We start from the raw sequence: 19477 nt of genomic DNA on the forward strand, positions 1-19477 counted from the left end.
CTGTATTTCAGGGTTAACAAGCATATGGGGAATAGTTCTCCTATTCAGAAGAAATTCAGCTAATAAATGCAGAAGGAATAAAAGAATTAGAAAATCACCATTTAGCAACTCCTAATGAAATAATTTAAGCACTGGTCATCAATGGAGGATAAAACCTAAGGAGAAAGTTCATTGGGAACTTTTCAATGAAAGGATAACCACCTGAGCCCAGAGATAAATCTTAGCGTCACTAAAAGTAAGAGATTCTAACATAACATCCCCATGATGAGGTTCAGCATAGAGTACACAGCACTATCCATGAAAAGTCCTTGGCAAAAATGAATATTGAATTTGAATCAAATTCACCTGTAGATATAACCACTAGTCTACAGGATGACAGAGGATAGAAGCTCCAGTAAAATTACACCACAGAAAGTAATCAGCGAAACCAGAATGGAATTTTTTTAAAAAACTGTTTTAGGTTAAAAGAGATACCACCTAGTAATATAATAAAGGAAATGCACCAAGAGGGGCTAATTAGTTGGATCCTAATTCAATCAAGCCAACTGTAGTAAAGACACTATTAGACAATCAGGGATACTTGAATGTGGACTGGCTATTATATTATATTAAGGAATTATTTACTAAGAAATTTGTTGGATGTTATAATGGCATTATTATGAACGTAATGTTATTTTCTCAGGTGTATTCTAAAATTTTAGTAGTGAAATCAAATAATGTCTCAGATTTGCTTCAAAATACTGTACCAAAAAGGGAGGAATAAATGAAACAAGCATGACAAAAAAAATCAATGGTTAGTAAAGCTAGGTGATGGATGGGGGTTCATTGTTCTCTTTACTTTTATTTAGACATCTTCATTTAAATATTTTAATAATGTTTAGGTGTGCTTCCCCTTAACTGGCTTGATTTACATAAAGGTTTTAACACATTGTACTCATTTTCTTTAATCCTTTATCTTACATCTCTTTTAGACAAATGTGTGTGAGAGCCAAGTAAACATTCTGTCCACTTCCACATCCTCATCCCTACCCTTCCACAACCACACTAGTCGCAGAAAGGAGTCCCTCTATCTACCCATGAGAAGCCACATGTACAACCGTCCTCCTTTCAGACACCCGCCAGTGAGAAGCTCTGGACACCGCCTTCATCCTTCACCACCCTGCTCCCAGTTCCCTAAGGGGCCCCCAAGCTCCCAACCTGATTGGAAGGTGATCTCACTGAACATCATCCAGGTGTCAGCAAAATGGTATTGGCACTTGATGGCACTGGCCATGCGGTGGTGGAGGGGTACCGTGACGAACCGAGCACTGGGGTTGACGTCATCCAGGACAAGGGGGAAGGAGACAGCGTTAGGTTCCCATTCATTGGCTTCAGAGCGAAAGTAGCACTGTACCTCCTTAAAAATCTTCACACCTTTAGCAAACATGTTGTTGCAGTGGACCTGGCAGAGAAAGAGGCATGTGAGTGACAGGGTGACCCTGTTGGGTGGCACTAGGGACACAGTGCAACCTAACCCAGTGAGATCTTAGACCTGCCAAATTTCTCTGAGCACCACCCTTGGTGAATAATTGGTGCTCTGCAGTCTTGCGTTTTTCCCTTCTAGGAATCTCACAGTGGCAGTGATACCTTATAAAACCTGGGCTGCTACCCCAGTCACCTCTTTGCAATTGTGCTCCCCTGGCTACCTCACTGCATGCTGCTGGGAGTAGTGTCCTTATCTGTTAACTGAAGGCTGGACCAGCATCTTCTCAGTTCCTTCCTTGCCCTGAACTCTCTCTGCTCTATAACCCAACCATTCCAGTCCTCTCAACCACAGTTGCTATCTGCCCAGAATGGAGCAATTCTGAACTACTTTCTCCTATGTACATTCCAAAGCCAGTCCACTTCTTTCAACAGGTTTAGATGAGAAAGCTGAAATAATACACAATCCAATATAATTTCATCTTTCTCTTTAGAAATCTCATTTCGACTGCCGGGTATTAGCATTTGTCAGCCAGAGACACAAAACTTAATTATCTCTCTTAATTAAATTCAGCTTGGGTAAAGCCATTCTGATGAGAGCCTCAAATCTTCCTCATAGATATTTTCTGAGATGAGAAAAGAAGGCCTTTAGGAAGGTAGCTTTTTTGTTGTACCTTCCTTGGGATGAATTAACAGTTTAGTTTATTGAACACAAGTAAATGGAACAAGGCTAAGAACAAAATCAAAGAAATACCAACTACAGCTTCAATACATTTTTCAGATGTTTTGAAATCTGCAAAGTGTTGGATAAGTAGCCTGTGGGGAAGGTAATAATCTTTCCTACAGATGTTTTGGGAATCCTTCTAGAATGCAAGTAAATAGCATAGGATTTCATTCTCCTGTGGACTTAACATATTTATGTAATAAATAGAATATATTTTTAAATGCATTTATATATATGTTTCAGAATCTCTTTCAATTTATTTTTCTTGATTTGTATAATAAAATTTTTTCTATTTTATATTTTTCCAAAAATAAGCTCTTGGATTTATGATCATTTCTATAGTTTTCTAACTTTAATTAATTGGTTTATTCATTTATCTTTGATGTTAGACTGATGGACCTAGTGGCAGGGCAGGAATTAAGACATAGACATAGAGAATGGACTTGAGGACATGGGGTAGGGGGGAAGGGGGAAGCTGGGGCAAAGTGAGAGTAGCATCGACATATATACACTACCGAACGTAAAATAGATAGCTAGTGGGAAGCAGCAGCATAGCACAGGGAGATCAGCTCAGTGCTTTGCAGTGACCTAGAGAGGTGGGATAGGGAGGGTGGGAGCGAGGCTAAAGAGGGAGGGGATATGGGGATATATGTATGCATATGGCTGATTCACTTTGTTGTACAACAGAAATTAACAGAGTAGTGTGAAGCAATTACACTCCAAGATTAAAAAAAAATAACGAAGAATGTATTCAGTACCATGAATTTTATTCAGTGTGGTTTTATATGTATCCCATTGGTTTTTATATATGTAATTTTTCATTTTCTAAATGCTCTATGGATTTGATTTTCTTTTAAATGCTGTATTTTAACTATAATCAGGGCAGGGAGGGAAATATGCAGTACTTTGCCTAAGAAGCAAAAAAACTACTCTCTAGAAGACTTCAGTGACCTGAAAGTCATCTTTTACTTTTCATTTGTCTCAGAAAAATTAAAATATGGTAGACACCTGCTTGGCCTGCTAGTCCTGAGAAGACTAGCTCTGAGTCAGCTCCTGAGATGTTTCTGGTACCTTCTAAATGCAGACATATGCATTTGAATAATTTTGATCTGTGATAAACTAGTTAAACAGGAGCTGCTGGGGACTCAGGAAGATCAAAGTCAATTCAGCAAATATTATAACTTTATGGGGACTTTAAAATACATTTTATTATTTGTGTGACTAGAAATTCTCCCAATGATATATAATGAATTGATACACATGTTCATAGGTACATATTGGGTATACACATTATTCAGCAATACAAATAAATTTTTCCTTGAAGCATACATAGTTTTGTTACTGTGCATATTTCCCTCCACCGCCCCATAAACCTGTAAAGAATAATGTGTTAACACATGATTGCACACACATTTTACAACTTCCCAAGAGCCATTTATGAGCAACACACTGGCAGATTGGGTATGTGTTGATCCTTCTGTTCTCATCATTTAACTAGTAGCTATTAATCCAACTAGGAGATATTATCATCTTAACATGTGAAAATGATATAGTAGACATGCATTTTCTTTTTGACTCCAGCTTTGTGCCAAGAATAACAAATTTTTATTTACTGGGAATGGTACAGTTTCCCTTCTTCAGGGTCCCCATGTCATTCTACATACATTCTTTTGCAAATAAATAGTGTCTTCCCCACTGAACTGCAAATTGCCCCAAGGTAGGGACCATTTCTTATTCATCTGTTTACCCCCAGAACCTAGAATTCAGGTTTAACATCCAATCTGGTCACTTTTTGCATGGACTTTTCTTCCATTCCTTTCTCTCTGAAACGTACTTGGGATTGAGTAAGAGAAAAGGAAAAATGATCATTTGAGCTAAGTATCAGGAAACTCACCATACCAGCGGTGAGGTCCTCAACTCTTACATCCAGGGTAGGCTCTCCTGAAAGGCCCTACCCCAGATAAAATGGAAATCAGGCCTTAAGTCCCCTCCTCCAGTTCTTCTCATGGTCTGCACTTAACTCTCCCCAGAGCACACCCAGTCTGGGCTTTTCCCAGGTCTTTCAGCTTCCATCCAAGTACTCAATGAAATTTACCTACTCACTCTTAACTACTCTGTAATAATTAACTGATAAAATAACTTCTGCTATTGCATTTAAGACATTAATTTTTTTTATTGTTTTACTCTCCCTGAGGTAAAATACTTGCATTTTAATACAGACTTCTGGGTGATGGTGTTTCAGAAAAAACAAACAAAAAAACCTAATAATTTACATTTGAGGCCTTAGAAAAACCACCTCATCTCACCCTTGAATCTCACTCATTGGATAACCAACTCCTCTGACTGGCCAAAGAGTCACGGAGGTCCCACAGAGAAGACAAACTGAAACCCTGGGCCTGAGGTCTAGAATCCGGATGGTGGCCCAGCCAGGAGTCACAGCGATTCCTCCTGCCTGGCCCCAGTCCTTCTTCAAGTTTCTGCTTATAGTTAGGAAAATACTATTATATTCTCAGTGTCTTATTGATGTTCATCATATCTCCTCCTCCTTCTACCCCAGGTGGCAGAGATATTTATAACCATAAATGGCTAGAATAGGCAATAAAGGATATCATTTGTTCACTTGCAAACATTTATTGAGCCTGTATATATTAAGTGCCAGGCGCTTGGGTACAAAGATCAGAAAGCAGAGTCTAAGAAGGAGCTTGAGGTCTAGTAAGAGAGCCAGACACATAGACAGATAAATGATAATAGATAGGAAACAAAGAACTCTGGGAACAGAACAGTATGGGATCTTCTGTCATGATTTCTTAGTGCTGTGGGCATGGAGGAAACACTCAGGGGTGAGAAGTGGTTCAAAATACAAAGTTCCTTCTTCTTCCATTGAGAATCAGAGCTGCAATGAGACACCCTTACTGATAAGAGTGTGTCCCCTCCCTGCAGAGTGCTGGGCAGGGCCATGGAATGACTTCCAAGGGCCCTCGTCACTACTGCCTTTGTGGGCCACTCCCTCCACAAAAAATATGTTAAAATTATATTTTGCAACTGTTTTGTTAAAAAGGTAATAACTTTCAATGTTAAAGTTCATTTCTTTTATTCTGACAGTAAAAGAAGTTAAACCATTTCCATGGGCCTTACAAGTAGCGTGGGTCCCAGACACTGTGCCCACTTTGCATAATGGATATGTCCACTCTGGTGTTGAGACAACAACAGCCAAATACATTGTGAAACAGTAACCTATCTAACATCCTTATTTACAAATGAAGAAACAAGCCCAGAGAGATGAAGTGACTCAAGAAATGCATGCAGCTAGTTAGCAGCAGAATATGTACTTGAATGCCATTCTGCTGGCACCACCCTAGGGTTCTTTACAGCATGCTTTTTCCCTACACCATGATTTTGGCTTCTACGCCTAACTCCACTGACCTTCATAGTAGTAAAATTCCTGATGCGGTCAAACTCAAACATGATCTCGATGTAACCATTGGTGGCACTCTCATTTCTCCAGCCCACGTAGTCATAGCCTGGCCACACATGGTACTCATGGGTCTGGGTGAAATCATCCAGGCCAGACACGCCATCGGTCAATTGGCCCAGCCCTTCAGTCATGCTGCTCAAGCCAAAAGAGGAGAAGGAAAAGGGAGAGAGGAACCTGGAGTTAATTACATATTCATGGAAGAGATTTTACCCAGTTTCTTCACCCCAGGTTTTGTAAGAGCTGATTATCTTGGAGGTTGAAGAATTATGAAAAATCCAATATATTTTGTAGTACTGACTCATTTATCCTGCATCAGTGGAGAACTAAGAATTTCATATAAATGAATTTTACAAAATATTTGATGCTTAACTCTATAACAGCAAAACTTTTAAACACCTTTTTAAAATCATTTTATATGAAAAGCTTTCTATGATCTATTGCATCCTTACCTGTTCTTATATACTTAACATAACAAGTCTATATAATGATTCAATATTATCAAATGCATTTGGCTAATTCATCCATTAATGAGTAAATGTATGAATGCATAGAACAAATACTACAGCAGATGGTGGCACTTGCTCATCACTAAATAAATGGTCCCAGAGCTGGTTGGAAACTTTCTGACTCTCCTTTGACTGCATTTTGTCATTGTTCAGTGAATCAAATCCAGGGAAGCCAGTCATGCCTTCTTCTACCCCACATCTCCAACAACTTGATTCGATATCGAACAAAAGGGGGAAAAAGTAACTTCTAACAAATTTAAATACTGATTTATATTTAACTTTAATTACATTTGCAGAATACTAGACTCATGGAGTAAAATGCATGGACCACATGAGAGTCTCAGGCACTGGATTTCGTTTTATTTTCTAGCTTGGCAGCCTTTTCACTTCCGAGTGTAAGGCTCCGTTTGAATGGCTGAGTTTGCCAGAAACCTGACTGCTGGGTGGGATGGATGTGTATTGATGTTAATTTGACTATGTGAAGAACGTAAAGAGACCTCCTTCCTTCTGTTTATGGAGGGACAGAACAAGAACCCATAGTGTGGAACTTCTCTCTCCTCAAGCTCTGGAAGATATGTCAAGAGTCTCCCAAATGAAGAGATTGGGGTATTCACACTCAAGCAATAATCCATGTGACCCATGAGGTTATAGGCAAACCAATGTTATGTAAAATTTGTGAATTACCAAAAAAAAAAAAAGGATTAAGAGTGATTATGCCAGCCTTACAGGTACATTTTTAAATATATTTGTTCATTGAAAAATGTTTGGCAAATTATAAAATTTGACTGGCCTTATCCACAGTGACCAGAGCCTGGATCTGCCTTCCAAGGTTTTGCCATCTTTTTCTTCTCTCTACAGATCAGAAGGCTAGGAGAACATAAGTTTACTTGCAATGAATATATTTCCCATTATCCCCAGAAAAATAAATCCCCATGAAAGTCTTCAGAAAAGCAGTACAAATTAAAAGGAATGCTTATTCAATTTCTCTTTCATCAAAATTTAATAAATAAGGAAAGAAACTTTCCCTCTTTACTTCATATACTTTAGAATTTTTAGAATTTCTACAACAGTATATATTACTTTTAGAATGTTTTTTTAATTTAAATAAGTAACTTTTGCTACTATGACTATTTATTTCCTGAGAGTTTGAATTAGGTAACTCTGTATCTCATCACTTAGCCACTCCCCAGCTAGATAGCTCATGACCTCAATTATTAGGTAGAAGCTAACTGTGTCTAAATCTCTGTGATTATTTTGTTATCTTCCCTCTGGGGTTCATCCAGAGCCATATTTCCAGTTACCTGCCTTATTTCTCTATTTGAATGTCCTGTCAGTCCCTTGAACTTATATTCCAAACTGAATCCATCATCATCCCTTTCTAAACTAAGTCTTTCACCTAGGTTTCCCACTTCTGTCAATTATACTTCTCTTCCATATCCACTAAGAGTCCCTGGCACATGATAAGCATTCAAAATATGTTTGTTGAATGAATAAGTGTCATCTCCATTGTTTTAGACTATTGTTTCATCTAACTCTTTTTCTCACATTACTGTCTTGTCCCCTGTATCCAATCAGACTACAAATGTTCCCTAAATGAGTATCTTTCTCATTCCCATTCCCACAGTCAGCATTATGGCCTGGGTCACTAATTCTTTTCATCTGACAGAATTTGGAATTAGAAAATGTCCCCCTCATCTCCTCCCTTCCTATTCAAATCTAATCTTTGAATGCAGCTTGATTAATCTGTCTGAAGCACAACTCCCATCATGCTCTACCCCAGCTTTAAAAACCTTCAGTGACACATTATGTTGATGATGTTGGTAAAGAAGAACAACTCCTCCTCCTCCCCTCTTCTTCCTGGCCCTGACATTCAAGTTCCTCCAAAATATGACAAAATTTGCTTTGCTATGCTTCTAACCTACTGGCTTGTTACATAAATATGGCACATGGTTAACTAAACTGCTGATCTTTCCCAGACATTCCCCTAAACTTTACAACCATGATCCTTTTGTAATCATGGTATTCCCTCTGCCTAAAGTGCCATTTCAAGATTCTCTGCCTGTGAAAGTTCTACCCATCCTTTGGGGTCATTTCAGATTTCATCTATTCTATTATGTTTTAACTGGTCCTCCAATCAGATAATAACTTACATGTATATAGCACATTATCTCTACAAAATGCTTTCCTTATATACTTTTTTTTTATCACTTCAGCCTCATAGCAAACAGAAATAATTTTATGACATGAATCCAGGTGTTTTCACTCCCAATGCTCTGCTTTCCTTTTATAGCTTCCTGGTTTCTTTGAATCCCAAAGCACTCATCGTGTATCTCTTATTCTTATACTTGTATCATAGTAATTTATATCCTTGTTTAGTCCCCATTCCTAACTGTGAGCTTCTTAAAGGTAGGACCAATGACTTTATTATATTTGAATCCCTACCAAATTCCTTGCACATAGTAACAGTTGATTAGCAAAGACTTACTAAACTAAACTGAATTCACTTGATCTCTGATTTCCTCTGTGCCTTGAGTTGATGGCAGTTGGGTGTGGCTAAGTGAAATGATGCCAAGACAGATTATGTAAAAGGGGAAGAACAGTGACTAAGTAGATGGAAAGGAAGTGATTAGTAATAGAAGACTGGATGAGTCGGGCATGGAAGCTTCACACAAGGCATGGAAACTGGAGGGCAGTAGTTTATTTTTCACACCCAAGACAATGGAAGTGCTGTAATTCCACACTCCTCTTCCTGAGACTCATTAATCTCTCTCTCAACCACCAGCAACCTCCATCATCTGGTGTGGACTTCACTATGGTCTAACCTCTCTGCCAGGCTCAATCTTTGCCGACAAAGATTAACCTAAGAGAGAAAAGTGTTGAAGTGGGGTAGAAGAAGAACGGCAAGACTTGGAGTGAATTGGGATAGGTGGGAACATCTCTTATCCAACCCTAAATTAATTCTGTATCTGAACATACTTCACCATGGTCCTCCCTTGGTTCATTTCACGTATCCATTGGTCCTTCTGCTGTTCCCAGTTCTAGCTATTGCTATAGTCAGGCCATTCTGGTCCTCATCCCTGATTCCCTTCCTCTGCTCCCCTCTACCTACCTCCTCTGCTCCAATTATCATCTCATCCTAGAATCTTTCCTTGTCTATTGTAAGCTTTAATAGTCTCCTTCTTTTCACAATTTCTAAAGCATTTTCATTTTGGGGGTTCGTTCTTTCTGAACTTCTTTATCTGTCCAGTATATTATACTTGTAACTTCAAATCTTCTGTCCCTTTGTCTCCATAAATAGGCTATTATTTGTGTCAGACCACACATCTTGTTTTGAGGGTCAAAAATTATGGCTACTGTACTTAGAGCCATACCACAAAGTTTAGCCCTTACTTTGTATAATTTGTTGTTTTCCTTCTGATTACTTTGTCTTCCCAAACTAGGCTCTTAGTTCCTTCCAAATAAAGACTACATATTTTACTTCATCTAAATTTATCTCAAAATGCCTAGTATAAGGGCTAAATAAACATTAGCTAGTTGACTGATTGAGTCATTGATTATTGTTCCCAGGCCATAATGAAATATTATTCTCTTATGGTGGCCATTCCCCCACTCTGATGATTAAAGTTTCCCAGAATTTACCTGTACCCAACGGCCCCATCATAGACAGAATCGTTCAGATAAATGATGGAGCCTCCTGGTAGTACAAACTGCTGTCCAGCTGGAGCATTGTAAGACACCAAGCCATCTGCCAAAGGAAACACAGATGTGTCAGTGCCTTTGGGAAGGAGGTGCACCTGCTGCTCAGAACAACTATCCTAGGGAACTACCTGAGGCTTCAAGACTGCAATCTTGAGCAATGTGTCCACCTAGGACTCAATCTGGGCACACAGGGAGTACTCCTCAGCAACAGTCAGCAAAGTGACTTGGAATACAGTATGCCAGGTGTGGGGCACCAAGCCCTGGGTGGATGAGTAATATTCCTTTCTTTACTCTAACCAAGAGGGGATCACTTCTTGGTGATTAGTAATTCCAGTGAAATTCTTGGTGAAAGTAATTTCTCTTTCTGATTTGATTGCCTTTATTTCCCAGGGGCTGGGGTTTTTAATAACGTCTGCATGCTCTCTCTAGAGACCTACCTAGCCAGACACAGCCATAAAGCTCCACCCTCATGCACACATTCATGGAGTGATCAGTGACTGGGATAAAGCGGACAAATCTGGCCACAATGGGTGGCTCCAAGTCCTTTAGGAAAATGTCATAGGGGTTACTATTTCCATCCAGCACCTGAGGAGAGATAAAAGAAAGAGTGAGAAGATGCTATGAAGTTATGCTGACTCTTCTTCATTCCCCAAGTCATTATCTCTTTGATGGAACCTCTCCTTTTAATTCAAGGAGCAGAATGTATCCACTCAGCAGCCTTGATATTCCTATGTGTGCCCCCCACCCCACCCTCCTTCATCTTGGGTCACACATTTACAAGGGCATCCCAGGTCTGCAGACACACACACTTACATAGACAAATTGTGTACTTCCTCTTCTAGCCTAAGTCAAAATATGGTCCCAGACATCCCAGGGTCTGGATGTGTCTTCTTCTCACCTGTTTCCCATGCCGGTTCCGCCAAGAGATCCAGCGAGTGCCATCCCGACTGTAATTGATCTTGTACATGGGGGCAAACTCAATGCCATGGCCCCCTGCATGGCGCCCCTGGGTCCCCACCAGAGTGATAAAGTGCAGGGTGTGCAAGTCAATCTGCAGAAACTCCTTCAGGTCATCAGGTTCCACTGGAATCTCAGGACACCAGGCTCCGTCCCCTTCTTCTGAGTCCAGCCTTGATTGATGAAGGTTGGGGGTAGAGGAAGGAACCACGAAACCACAGAGTTATTTACCAGTCCCCAGCAAGCAGCTGCCCAGTGCTGAAGAGAGACAGCAGGCTGGGAGTCCCGTCCAGATGGACGTTTTGGGCTCTCCCTACCAGTCTGACTGTCACCACAGTACCCACTTGTGGTCAGTTCCCTCTTCCTGGGGCACCATGAAACCCAGAAAGACAGTCACCACCAGGGAGCTAGAGGCCTTCAGATGATATGGAGCCTTTATTTCCCATCCTGATTTAGAGATCTCAAGGGAGGTCCCATGCAGTGACACCCTTCCTACCCTCTATTCCCCACTGAGTTATTTTACCACCCTCACCCCCACCCCCCATTTTCAGTCTCAGCATAACAAGGCTAACCACTCCTTGCCTGGATATCAAGTTATAAGAGTGGGGAGGGAGGAATCATAAGACCTGCAGTGTGCGTTGTGTAATGTAGTGGAATTTTAACCAGCAGGGTGAGCATGGAAGCTCAGCAAAAAGCCATGGAAACCTATGGTGAAAGTGAGGGGTAAGAATATGTCAGGGAATAGTAAATAATCTGGTTTCATTTTACTACCTCCAGGCTGAGCTACCCACAAACAAAACTGTGAAATCATTATAAGGCTTATTTTGGGACCCTCTTACCCCTTTCCCTCTTCCCTGGAATGTGCCTTCTCTCACAGACGGCACCTACTCATTGTTGCTCCCCTCCAACCCCACCAAACATCACTCTAATCTTTCATACACTAAGACAGAAATCATGGAGAAGGTTTATAGGGTTGCCTTTCCTATGGATGATTCCATTTTAATAGAAAGCAATGCTTTACACCAAAAGAACTAGATTCCAGGACGAAGGTTACTTCTTAACAAGCTGAATAGTTTTTGACAATAATTTTTGACAAGCAATAGTTTATTGCTTTAAATGACCCCTGATATTAGACCACAAGAAACCCAACACACTTTGTTTATGGATGAGGGTGGCCCTTCTATGTTAGGTGTCCTTGAGAGGAGGGAAGAATTTGTTGGATGCCTCAATGTCTATTTAAGGCCTTGATGCCTTGCACTGTGGCTGATGTTTCACAAACACCCACTGAGAAGAGGGCCGTGTCTCCTAACTCTCAGTGACCTACCTAATCTGCACTTTTCCATATGTACCACTGTAGTCCACTTCCTGCAATAGCTCATGGTGAGAACGTGAGATAAAGCAAGGGCACTGCATATCAATAAGCTGATCTGCTGTGGGTGGTGTGGCTCTAGGGCCCCTGTGGTTAGGGTGAGGTTGCTAGACCAGCACATGCTGCCAGGCCCCAAATTCTTTACCTGAAAACATGCAGAGCAGGTCCACTTTGATGTCCTTCCCCCATTCCCACCAGCTCCCACCAAGTACCACACTTCTTCCTTAGACCCTTGAGTCAGTAATCTGTCCAACCTAGAACTCAGGTTTTCTTGAGACATCCATTCTCACCTTCCATATTTGGCAGCTGTGGACTCTGACCATTGACTAGAAGCTGTGATGTCCTCATCTGGAATGTGGCCTCCTGACATGCCCAGAGGATAGCGGCATATGGCTGAACCAAGAGAAACCAAAGAGAAATGAGAGGAAATCCTTTTATTTTAGTTTCAGAGACCCCCAGCTAGAGTGCAATTGATTATTAGACAGGAAAGAGGGACTAGGCCCCTCTATGACCCCAGTTTGACCACTATGACTCTCTCAGCCTTTTCTTCCTGGCCCTGCCTCCAAACTTATTAGTGTTCAATCTTCCAAGCATTGAACCTCAGCCAACTTTATCTTTTGGTCCAAACTCTAACAATACTGTTATGTGCTGATTTATTCTTTTATTTGGTAATAACTCTATGGCCCATCCCCATTTCCTTATTAGCAGACTTGCATTTCTTTTCTTTTCTTTTTTTTTTTTTTTGCGGTACGCAGGGCTCTCACTATTGTGGCCTCTCCCATTGCGGAGCATGGACACGCAGGCTCCGGACACGCAGACTCAGCGACCATGGCTCACGGGCCCAGCTGCTCCGCGGCATGTGGGATCTTCCCAGACCGGGTCACGAACCCGTGTCCCCTGCATCAGCAGTCAGACTCTTAACCACTGCGCCACCAGGGAAGCCCAAATTGTGCATTTTTAATGTGTGTAGTTTATTGTATGTCAATTTTATGTCAGTGAAGCTGTTTTTCAAAAAGTAACCTCTGGGGTGGGATAATATATTGAGATTTTTATTTGTATATCTTCACGGCCCTTTCCAAAGCAGATAGCCAAGGCCTTCCTGTTCCTTCGCCCCATGGGAGATTTATGTTTACTGGGCAGAAATAAGAAACTGCTTGAAGACTAATGGCTTCCTGGAAAGCCTGCCCTCATTAAGCAACCGTAGGATGAAGTAGAGGTGGCAGGAAGGTGGGTGAGGTTTCCCTAGTCTAGACGGAGACAAAGGTAGGCAACTTACAGGGCTAACAGGAACCAAGCTCCTTTCCTAGAAGTTCCCTGGAGAGGTAGCAAAACATCAAAGGGAAAATGGTTTCATGTGAGCATTGTGTCCAAGCTTAGCACAGAAACAGCCAAACTGCTGTCCCTGAAGAACATGGAGGGCTTGGAGAATAAGGATATCCACTATAATCATGACAAGCTGCAGGCAAGAAGCCCTTCTGTCCGTATCACACCCAGAAAAGTTCCTGGATTCTTGTCCAACCCTAGGAAAGGTAAGGATGACTCTGAGTCAAGGGCCAGCTGACACTTTAAGAAACAGTATGATTAAGCAAAACCATATACAGGCAGCTTTGACAAGAAACATGGCCATATACCCAACTGAAACTCTTCTATGTTACTGTCCACTGCATTTTCCAAGTCAGATTTGAAAGTATCATTTTGCCTACTCTTGTCAAATGTATAATTTCTCCATCAGAGGTGATTGGCTCTGCAGATAATCATTATGCTTGAATCTGGGAGGTTTAGGGATGAAGCATCAGATTCTCAAAATCTGAAGACTCTGGAACATGAAATTGAAGGGAGGAGTAAGGATGAGGAAATACTAATACAGGATCCCAATGAGGCCAAATTTACCAATGAGTGAGGTCAATGTACGTTTCAAAGTCACACACAGGGCACTGTCCTCCTTTCTGCTTCATCCTATCAGGCAGCAAAGGCCATGCCCTGACTAAAGGTCTGCTCTGGTCCCCTCCTCAAAGTTTTTCGTACATGTTGTTGCATGTGCTAAGTGTTTTAGTCCTGAGCATCAGTGACTGAATGGGCAAGGAGAGGCTTCTGGAGGCCTTTAACCCACATGCTACATGTCCCAGTCCAGTTTACCAGAGCACCTGCATTGGCATTTAGGACACAAGCCCAGCTACTAATAAAGTAGAACTTTGCTTTCCCTTTGCCACTGTCCCCTGTGTGTATATTTCCCTCAGGGACATCCTGGGGAGGGGGCCTGGCTCGCCACGGCAGACATTCCTGGCTCTTTTGGCTATCAGCCATGTCATAGTGCCCCCAATTGCCATCTTGACCCCTAAAATACAATTCTTCACAATTTGAAAAGGGCTGTCCAACTGCCTACCTCTTTTTCTAAATTTTACAGCACAGGGAATATAGCCAATATTTATAATGACTTTTTTAAAAATAACCTTATTTATTGATTTATTTTTGGCTGCATTGGGTCTCTGTTGTTATGCGCGAGCTTTCTCTAGTTGCGGTGAGCAGGGGCTACTCTGCATTGCAGTGTGAGGGCTTCTTGTTGTGGTGGCTTCTCTTGCAGAGCACGGGCTCTAGGCACTCGGGCTGCAGTAGTTGTGGCATGAGGACTTAGCTGCTCCGCGGCATGTGGGATCTTCCCGGACCAAGGCTCGAACACGTGTCCCCTGCATTGCAGGCGGATTCCTAACCACTGCTCCACCAGGGAAGCCCGCCTACCTGTTTTTTACCCTCCCAGTAACCCGATGTGGTAGGGAGGGCATGTACTATTATTTTCAAATTGTATATGAGGAAACCAGCTGAAGTCCCATGGCTATTAAGCGATAGGGGTTTGACTTAGATCACATCTCTGAGTCCTAACACAAAGTTTGTCCCCGTGCACCAGACTGCCCCGCTCTGGTTTAGCCAAAAGAATGACCTGAGGAAAGCTGTCTCTCCCAAGATGCCAGGATGTTGATGGCAGCTCAGCTGATCAGTAAGCGAGCTGCTCTCTGGCACCCTCTGTCCCTTCCGAAACCAAAGGTCGTTCCCAAATCCAGTCCAATCTCAACATCACCCACAGCATGGTAATCTACTTGTTTGCTTGTTGCTTACTAAATCCATGGTTTTTAAAATATCCTATTGTTATTAATTCATTCACCCAGTGATTGGGGGGGATTTTTATGGGATTACAACAGCAAACAAAGCAAAGTGCCTTTCGTCACAGAGTTTACATTCTAGGGTGGGAGAGAAGACAATAAGCAAATAAAAATTGAGTAGGGGAGGAGATGGTAAATGCTGTGAAGAAAATAAAGTATAGAAAGGGAATAGGTTCTCTTTTAACTAAAGAGATCAGGAAGACCTCTGAGATAAGCTGACTGAGCAGAGAGCTCATTGAAGGAAGACAGCAAGCCAGGTGACTCCAGAGGGGAACCTGCTTTGTGTAAAGGGCACAGGAAATGCAAGGAAAGAGCGTTCTTGGCTGCTGGAGGTACAGCAAGGTCAGTGTACCTGCAGTGGAAAGACTAGCGTAAGTTACTATCTAGCACCCTCCTTTTGCAGGCTAATGAACTCATACTCAACTAAAGCAAGCATTTCTGAGGGAGGATAGTACCACTTCCAATAAATTTCTCCTTCCTCTGATTTCTGACATTTTCAACATCTCTGTTATAGCAGTAGGTACAGACTGCCATGTAATATAATTATTTCTGTGAGTCCTATCTCCCCTACAGATGCCAAACTTTTGGAGGGAAAAATAATAGGACTGTATCTTGTTTGTTTTTATTCCTTTTATTTCTTATGGCACATCAGGGGAGAGAATAGGTGCTTAAAAAACATTTATCAAGGGCTTCCCTGGTGGCGCAGTGGTTGAAAGTCCGCCTGCCACTGCAGGGGACGTGGGTTCGTGTCCCGGTTGGGGAAGATCCCACATGCCGTGGAGCAGCTGGGCCCGTGAGCCATGGCTGCTGAGCCTGTGCGTCCGGATCCTGTGCTCCGCAACGGGAGAGGCCACAATAGTGAGAGGCCTGCGTACCGCAAAAAAAAAAAAAAAAAAAAAATTTATCGAAAACAGAAGGTAAACCTTTGAGATAGATATAGATGAGGAATAAGAAGAAAGTTGAGTGAAATATAGTCTCCCTACAAAACTCATTCCCTAGCTTTTTCCATTTCAGCCAACTCCATTCCTCCAATGACTTGAGCCAAAAATCTTGAGGCCCATCCTTGACTCCTTTCATACTTCATATCCAGTCCATCAGGTAATAGTAAATCATATTAGCTACTCTAAAAATATTCCTGTATCCCACCTACCTTTTACAAATATTGTGCTACCAATCTAGGCCAATTCACTGTCCCCTATCACCAAGAAGAGAACAAGAACCTCCTACTGGCCTGCTTTTGTCCCATGTATCTACTAAAATGTAAATCAGATCATGTAACTCTTCTGCTCAAAGCACTCCATTAACTTCCCATCTCACTCATAATAAAATTCAAAATCCTTACACATCATCTGTGCCCTGAGTGTCTTAGACCTCGTTTCCACCCTACCCTTCCCGTCAGCCATGCTGGCCTCTTTGCTGTTCTTCTAGTACACTGTGTGCTTCTTCTTCAGAAATCTGCATTTATTGTTGAAGTATTTAATTTAATAACATAATAACCTTCGTAGGGTGGAGGAAAGAGAATTGGAATACCACATTTCCCTTTTTTTTCACATGTTAGCATCTCTACAAATCTGAGTGCATCTTGCAAGCAAATAGTGAGTCACAGATAATTTTGTTTTGTTTTGTTTTTTTCCTTAGAGGCACAGAAAGTAATGATACATCTTAGAGTCAGAAGTTTCTTAAATTCAATGAAATATGGTAAGAATAGCATCCATTTAGAAGCATTTATCAAGTGCAGGCAACGAGATAAGTATTTTGTCACTCATTTCGTTTCCCACTTATTACCCATTTTACTGGTAAGAGTTTAAATAACTGCCCAAGACCTTTCACTGAGTAAATGCTAACTCAGATTAGAATCTGACTCTAGAGGCTGTGACCTCACTAAACTATACAACCTCTGAAAATCAAGTGATTTCAAATTCATTCCTGGCTCTACCACTTAAACCAGCGGTCCCCAAAATTTTTGGCACCAGGGACCCGTTTGATGGAAGACAATTTTTCCATGGATGAGTGGGTGGGGTGTGGGGGGTAGGGGTAATGGTTCAGGCAGTAATGCGACCAATGGTTCGGGCAGTAATGCGAGCAATGGGGAGCGATGGAGAGCGAGCGGCAGATGAAGCTTTGCTCACCCACTGCTCACCTCCTGCTGTGCGGCCCGGTTCCTAACAGGCCACGGACCGGTGCCAGTCCGAGCCCTGGGGGTTGAGCACCCCTGATTTAAACCATGTGGGATCTGAGCAAACTCCACACACCCTCTTTAGATCTCAGTTTCTTCCTGTGGAGAACAAGGGAGTCAGAGTAGACGTTCTCTAAGGCAGTGGTTCTCAAAAGCCAGACCATGGGGCTTCCCTGGTGGCGCAGTGGTTGAGAGTCTGCCTGCCGATGCAGGGGACACAGGTTCGTGTCCCAGTCGGGGAAGATCCCACATGCCGCGGAGCGGCTGGGCCCGTGAGCCATGGCTGCTGAGCCTGTGCGTCCGGATCCTGTGCTCCGCGGCGGGAGAGGCCACAGCAGTGAGAGGCCTGCGTACCGCCAAAAAAAAAAAAAAAAAAAGCCAGTCCATAGACCAACTACTTTAGAATCACTTGGGAAGGTTCTAGAATACATATGTATGAGCCTCCTCTTAGAGATTTGTTTTTGGCATATCTGAAGCTGAGCCCAGGAACTTTCATATTTCTAAAGTCTCCCGGGTGATTCTGCTGTGCAGCCACACTGCTCCCAGATCCCTCCCAGCCTGGACCTAGGATGATCCTCTGGGACTCTGCCAGACAGCCAGAGAAATCCTCATTCACAGTCCCACTGGGCTTTCATTCCTGGCTATCATGTATCTCTAGTTACTGAACCATGAGTGTAATGAGAACTGCTTCCTGGAACATGTAAAGTAAACCAAAAATGGGGAAGGAGGGTCGCATGGGGTGAATCATGATATTGTTGCAAAGAACTTCCCCACCAAGGCACTGCTTATCCTGGGAACAGCAACCAAGAAGTTTCAACAGAGATGCTGCTGCTATAGCTGCCTTCATGGAACATTTCAGTTCCATTATATTTCCCGGGCTCAGGGATCCTTTCTATTTTGTGTTCTAACTAAAGTCTTACAAGAACTTACCCTATTTAACAGAGAAAGAGGGAGAGAGAGAGGCCGAGATCCCACATAGGATACTCTCCTGCATGTAAACGAGTATCAGCTCCCTCCCGAAGGCTCTGTTCTCCTTATCTATCGTTGAGTTAGAGCCGTGGTCCTCAAAGTATGCTCCCAGGACCAGCAGCGTCACCATCACCCAGGAACTTGGTAGAAATGCAAATTCTCAGTCCCCATCCCAGTCCTACTGGATCAGACACTCTGGGGATGGGGCCCAGCAAAGTATGGTGTCGCCAGCCCTCCAGGTGACTCTGATGCACAATCAAGTTTGATAATTAGAGGAACTGGGGGAGAAGATGAGGCTTCAGCTCTCCACATAAAAAAATGCAAATGTGTCAGAGCTCCCCTCGTCCTCATCCCCCCCAGCCCTTCCATCACACCAAAGCATCACACAGAAGGGTTTAAGCCCATTCTGTGTAGACAGCACAGTGGCAACAACATTGACAAAAACTAGAAGGGCTCTCCCTGAGTCAAGAGCAGGGCCTCTGAACCTCTGCCTGGAGATGGATATAGAGTTATTGGAGAGGAGGAATTCAGGATGATAGGTGACATGTTACCTCTGCTCAGAGGCAATCAAGGGGTGAGATGTAAACTTGGCCTCTGAGAATCACTGGGCCCATCAGTAAATCCCACAAATTTATCACCTGCAAATTTCTTAAGTCCAGCTATTTCTCTCCTTCCCCACACCTCCTATGCAGGGCCCAACCTCCACCATCTCACATGTGGACAACTATAATGCCTTCTAGCTCTTCTTCCTGGTTCCCCTGTTGTCCCTTCTCCATATAGTAGCACAGGTGAGCTTCCTAAAGTCTTATCCTAACATAAACCTTCTAACAGCTTCTCATTCTTCTCAGGATAATGTGGCCTCATCTTGGGACATCCCAGATCTTTGCTCTCTGTATCTCAGCACATTGGTCTTATTTCAACTTCACAACGATACAAAGTACCTTCCAGCCTCGAGGTCTCTCTAAACATGATGTACCCTTTGCCTG

The 19477-nt window shown here is 42.4% G+C and overlaps 1 protein-coding gene across 4 annotated transcripts in view; it reads right to left on the reverse strand.

Moving 5' to 3' along the window:
* The window catches only part of DDR2 (discoidin domain receptor tyrosine kinase 2), a 151011-nt gene that overhangs the window by 18477 nt on the left and 113057 nt on the right, over positions 1-19477 (reverse strand). For all 4 annotated transcript variants that reach the window (XM_081223781.1, XM_081223780.1, XM_081223779.1 and 1 more), the window contains 6 exons: positions 12482-12584; positions 10764-10995; positions 10303-10450; positions 9806-9911; positions 5609-5792; positions 1198-1441 (listed from right to left, as the gene is read on the reverse strand). In XM_081223781.1, coding sequence (XP_081079907.1) covers positions 1198-1441; positions 5609-5792; positions 9806-9911; positions 10303-10450; positions 10764-10995; positions 12482-12561 — 994 coding nt within the window. In that variant the 5' untranslated portion in view covers positions 12562-12584. The remainder of the gene's footprint in view (positions 1-1197; positions 1442-5608; positions 5793-9805; positions 9912-10302; positions 10451-10763; positions 10996-12481; positions 12585-19477) is intronic.

This window comes from Mesoplodon bidens (assembly GCF_964165515.1).
Source record: "Mesoplodon bidens genome assembly, chromosome: 2".
Classification (NCBI taxonomy): domain Eukaryota; kingdom Metazoa; phylum Chordata; class Mammalia; order Artiodactyla; family Ziphiidae; genus Mesoplodon; species Mesoplodon bidens.